Here is a 5,580-nt window from a genome sequence, read left to right as displayed (position 1 = left end):
GGAAATCGAAGCGCAAAGTGGCGAGGGTTCACTGTATATAGAATGAGTCATCGCTTCTTGGCCTTTTGGTTAAGATCAAGTGTAGAATGAGTCAGGGGACTTTTCAAACAAAGCAGTCAGAAGTACCTTCCTCGGTCAGTATTTTGTTCTGAACTCCACCACCCTGGCTATAGATAACTAGAGCTGGCCCACAAGCAATCATTACAGGCTGTATTAAAAAAAAAAAAAATCCCCAAAGTCCGTAAGATGCTCAAATACAAGAACTATGCTCTGTAGAACCAAACTTACTACCATCAAATCAATGCTCACTCATAGTGACCTTACAGGACAGGGTAGATCTCTCCCTGTGAGTTCCTGAGGCTGCCTTTTTACTATTATTAATCATTTTATTAGGGGGTTCTTACAGATCTTATATCAATTCATCGTTCAATTGTGGTCAGCACACTTGTACAGATGTTGCCACCATCATTTCCAAAGCATTTTCTTTCTACTTGAGCCCTTAGTATCAGCTCCTCTTTTACCTCAGCCTCCCAGCCTTGTGGATCCTTGATCAATTATATATTATTACTTCATATGTTACAGTCTGTTGTCCCTCGTCACCTACATTTCTATGATTCATTCCCCATAGGGCGGAGGGGATTATATATCCAACCTTGCAATCATCCTCCCCACCACCCCTTTACTGTTCCTGAGGGGTCTATTTGTTCTGGAACCTATGTGTTAAGAGCTCTTATCTGTACCAATGTGCGTACTCCAGTCTAGCTGGATTTGTAAGGTAGAACTGGATCATGATAGTGGTGAGGAGGAAGCTTTAAAGAACTAGAGGAATATTGTGTGTCTTGTCAGTGCTGTACTACATCTTGGTTGAATTGTCCCTTCCTTGTGACCCTTCTGTGAAGGGATGTCTATTTGTCTATAGATAGGCTTTGGGTCTCCACTCCGACACACACACACACACCCTGCTAATTTGCATCGATATAATTGCTTGGTTTGGATTTTTTTACACCTGATACCTGATCCTGTTGACACGTCAAGATCTCACAGGTTGGTGTGCTTCTTCCATGTGGGGTTTGATGCCTCCTTGCTACATGGCTGCAAGCCTTCAAGACCCCAGACACTATATCTTTTGATAGCTGGGCACCATCAGCTTTCTTCACATTTGCTTATGCACACATTTGTCTTCAACAATTGTGTCAGGAAGGAGTATCAAAGAGTGCCAGGTTATTAGAAAAAAGTGTTCTATTGTTTAGGAAGGCCGTGAGTAGAGGTCCAAAGTCTGTCTGCTACCGTTAATACTTAAAATATAAATATATATATATGTGTGTGTGTGTGTGTGTGTGTGTATATGCATTGACCTATATCCCTATCATCACAAATTAATATATTAACATATATGCATCCTTATACCTATACAAATAGCTTTTGCCTTCCGAGTTCTTTCCTGCTTCCTTTCATCTTCCTCCTGTCCCACTATCTTGCTCACCCTCCATTCGGCTCTCAGTAATTCCTCTCGACTACATTGTACTTTATCAACCCCCACTAGGCATAATATGCCTTCTTCACCATCAATTTTAAATCTCTTGTTGTTCCCTTGTCCCTGCGTTTGTTGGCTCCCTGCTCCCCTTCCCCACCCTCTCCTCTCCCATGTCCCCTGGGAACCACCAGTCCCATTGTTTTCTCCTTGGGATTGTTTATCCTATCTTATACAGATAGACATAGAGCGAAAGAAAAAAATAAAAAAGCAAAACAAAACAAAAAGCTTATAAATAATACCACATCTGTGTGCTGACCCTTAAGAATGTTTTCCAATCGGGTCTGATGAGGTGACGAGGCTAAGTCTTTATGGAAGCACAAATGCTCACCTTTCTCTTGGAGAGTTACTGGTGGTTTCAAACTGCTGAACTTAGCTAGTAGTCTAAAGCATAATCTGCTGCAACACCAGGATATTAAACTCTCCTAGATGGGCCCTAACAATCCAAACAGATCCTCCCTTTAAGAGCTATAATATAAGAATTACAAAGAAATATATCAAAGGTAGTCATGAGTTACAGGGAAGGCAGATAGAGTGATGGTAGCAGGCAGGCATGACAGTGGTGGTAAAGAAATACAGAAGGCATAATGACAGAAGCCTGAGAGTTGTCATCGTGCTGAATGACTTTGTAATCCTCTATGAGATTGACAAGGTCAATGTGTATATTTTTTTCCTTTGCCACTTGAATAAACTCTAAATACTAAAGCTAGTACTCCTGTTCCTTGGGGCACACCATTCTTTAGCTGTTTGAAAGGGTGCCCATATGCCCTTCAGAAAATTATTTCTTGTGGCAATGTGCCATGTCTGTGTTATAATTTCTCTCAGTTATAAAGCAGTTGAGCATCTAGTTTTGAATAAGGCTAAAGAACTGTAGGGCCATATGATTAACCATATTGCTTTTATGGAATAAATTCTCTAAGTATCTACAGATAGAATACAAAGTTGTGAAGGACCTGAAGAAAGCACATAGGAATGTTATCAACAAGCTCAAATTTGGCTAGCTAGAAAAACTAATAGACTGTTAAGTCCCATTTTATCAATGAAGAAGTAATCAGAAGTTAAACAAAGCATCCATCCAAGGTTATGTGACTAAAGTGCCAGGACTAAGCTCTAGATTCAGGTCAACATGATGCAAATGCCGAACCTCGAATAACAATGACTTGAATGACAAACCTTTTAGACTGTAGGTGGTTGATTTATAAGCTATTCAAGTATGAGGAACCACACCTATAAGGTGCGGGTTTTCTTTGGTCTCATTAGTAATATGTAATAATACAGTGTTACAGCATGTAATTTGCTGACATTATTCTCAGATGTTCACTACCTGATATTCAAAGATGAAGTCTATAAAGATATAGTAATGAAAGGGGGGAAATTAAAAAAAAAAAGAAGTATTTGGCTACGTCCGAATCGACTAACAAAAAGAACTGTTGGTTAAGAAAACTAAAAAATAAGTGCTGGAATGGAGCTCTGTCAAGTGAGAGGCTATCTTGTATACCCTACCACTAGAAATGACTCTGAAACAGGATCATTGTTCCAGTTTTAATTTTATCCATCAGACAAGACAGTGGCAAGGTTGCTTACTCAACTGTGCTAAACACTACTAGCAGTACCTTGGCCAGCTTCTCGGGGACAAGCTCTTCTTTTGGACCTCCAATTTCCTCATCGTCATCATCCTTCTTCTTCTTCTGGTTTCTTTGCTGCTTTTCTTTCTCTGCATTTTTTTTCTCTTCTTCTAATTGGGCTTTCTTTTGAGCTCTTCTCTGTTTATTACGTAGTTTCTTTAGCTCTTTATCAGACATGTTTGCTGCAGGCAATAAGCAATAATGAAATTATAAGCAGGTTAATCAGATTACTAAGTATAAAAGCACTCTTATTTAACATTATCATACTACCCCACCCCCCCTTTTTAAAGAGATGGTCGGAACACACACGGCTATATGTGCTTAGCCTTTCAATGGTTCCACATTAGAAAACAAAGTAATCTCCTCAAACTATTTTTGATCCAAGTGGGATATAGATGTAAAATGTATCCATGGCAAAGCGCTCATGTTCCTCCAGCAATATCAAATTACTTATAATTCTATAACGTCAATATGCTGTTTCTTATCTCTTTAGCGCTGGACTTATGTTTTCCAGAACCTGGCCAAACACTTATCCATTCTCCTCTCTGTACTAACACTATGTCATATATTTTGCTGAACACAAATATTTTCTCTATTGTTTTAACCGTGAGCTCCTTGTTGGAAGAGACCCATCTTACTCATCGTTATATTCTTAGGTAGGGCCTAACCCCGTGCTGAAATATACAGAAAAAAACTCACATATTTAAGGAATAAGAAAATAACTATATGAGAAGACTTAACAATATTCCTTAAGCCACACACTGGGATGTATCAAAACAAAGACTGGAAATCACTGATAATAAAGCAAATAATCTATATTGTTCCATTCCAAGCACTACTTTTAAGAGCTACATGTTCAATAAGTATTAGGATAATTCATGTTAATATTGAGAAACGGAAAACGGCCAAATTACCCCTATTAAGCTAAGTCCACAAAGTCTTCTCTTCAAAAGGCCAAGATTCAGTATTAGTAATTCTTTTCAAAGAAAGAATGTTTAAGTGTGTGTGACATCCAAGATCAGGGCATGAAAGCACTGTAGAGCCCCCCTAGGAGCCCTGGTGGCAGAGCACATTACTCACTGGGCCCCGAACTACAAGGTCAGCAGTGGAAACCCACCAGCCACTCTGTAAGAGTGAGGCTTTCTGCTCCAGTGAGGATGTACAGCGTTTGAAACCCCAGGGGACAGATCCACCCTGACCTAAAAGGTCATTATCAACTCAATGGCAGTTGGATATTTGGTAGATTCCTCCCTTGTTTCTTTTGAGGAAGTTGGTTGCCATCAATATGGAAACGCTAGCAACTCTATGGGAAAGACCATATGGACTGAAACCTCTGGCCACGATGAAGAGGCATCTTGGAAACAGAGTCCAGGTCAGCTCTTCAGCTGCCCCCAACTATAACCTCATGACAGACACTATGCTTTCAGAACTACTAGCTAAGGCACTTTTGAATTTCTGGCCCACAGAAACTGCAAGAAAATAAACATTAAGTATTTAGAGCTAAGTGTTTCTTTAGTAATTTGTTATGCAACAATGAGTTTTGGTACATGAATTAGGAGTATTGTTTAAAAACATCTACAATGTTGGAGCTGCTTTGAAATCAGGGAGGGGCAAAGGTAGACAGACTGAGGAGAGCTCTAGTCAACACTTAAACAGCTTTAGATTGTTAGTGCAAATGTAGGAGGCTGCAGATGAGGTACATGCCATTTACATATAGTGAGAGAAAGTCCAGCAACCATTATAAAATACATCAGATGAAGTGGAGATCCAGGGAAGGAAAGGTCACGCAATGTGTTGAGGTAATACTACCTGACTAGGCTTGCTGCTCACTATAAGATGCAAGAGAAAAGTAACCTCAAGGAAGGGACATGATGATTTTGAAAGCTCTCAATCTCTCCGGGCCTGGCTAACAAACAAAGAAAATCCAGAGCACTGCCAGGAAAACGTGCCAAGATAAAACTAAGGGTTAAGCTTTTTGGATGTTAAAAAGATTTATAAAAGACATAGAATGTCTGAAGAGAATTATATAAACAGAAATACTGCCAATTTAGATTGGAAGAAATAGACAGTACAAAATAAAAATAGACCTTCAGAGCCCTCAAAAGTTTACTGGCAAGAAGGAGGATGAAAAACGTCTCTATTGCAAACATGCAAGTTTTAAGTAAAAAGGAAAAATTATTCAGAAGGTAGAACCAAAACTTCAAGGGTCATAGAGAATCGCTCCTCCATAATGCTCAGATCTTTAATTCTAATCAAAGAACTGCTAACTGGTGCTCAATTGGACATGAGAGTTGACTGCATGCTGAGCAAAAAGTAAGTCGGAGTATCAGGCATCATCAGAACAAAAATCATGTCATTGTGAATGAGGGAGAGATTGCGGAGTGGAGACCCAAAGCCCATTTGTAGGCCACTGGACATCCCCTT

The 5,580-nt window shown here is 39.6% G+C and overlaps 1 protein-coding gene across 1 annotated transcript in view; it reads right to left on the bottom strand.

Moving 5' to 3' along the window:
• NAA15 (N-alpha-acetyltransferase 15, NatA auxiliary subunit) overlaps nucleotides 1-5,580 on the bottom strand; it is an 88,625-nt gene that overhangs the window by 18,434 nt on the left and 64,611 nt on the right. Inside the window, exon 15 of the mRNA XM_013007110.2 lies at nucleotides 3,145-3,338. Coding sequence (XP_012862564.1) covers nucleotides 3,145-3,338 — 194 coding nt within the window. The remainder of the gene's footprint in view (nucleotides 1-3,144; nucleotides 3,339-5,580) is intronic.

Source organism: Echinops telfairi, unplaced genomic scaffold (genome assembly GCF_000313985.2).
Source record: "Echinops telfairi isolate 266 unplaced genomic scaffold, ASM31398v2 ScPeMD7_2186;HRSCAF=2738, whole genome shotgun sequence".
Lineage (NCBI taxonomy): Eukaryota > Metazoa > Chordata > Mammalia > Afrosoricida > Tenrecidae > Echinops > Echinops telfairi.
Note: the sequence above shows the minus strand (reverse complement) of the source record. Positions and strands in the feature narration are given on the sequence as shown.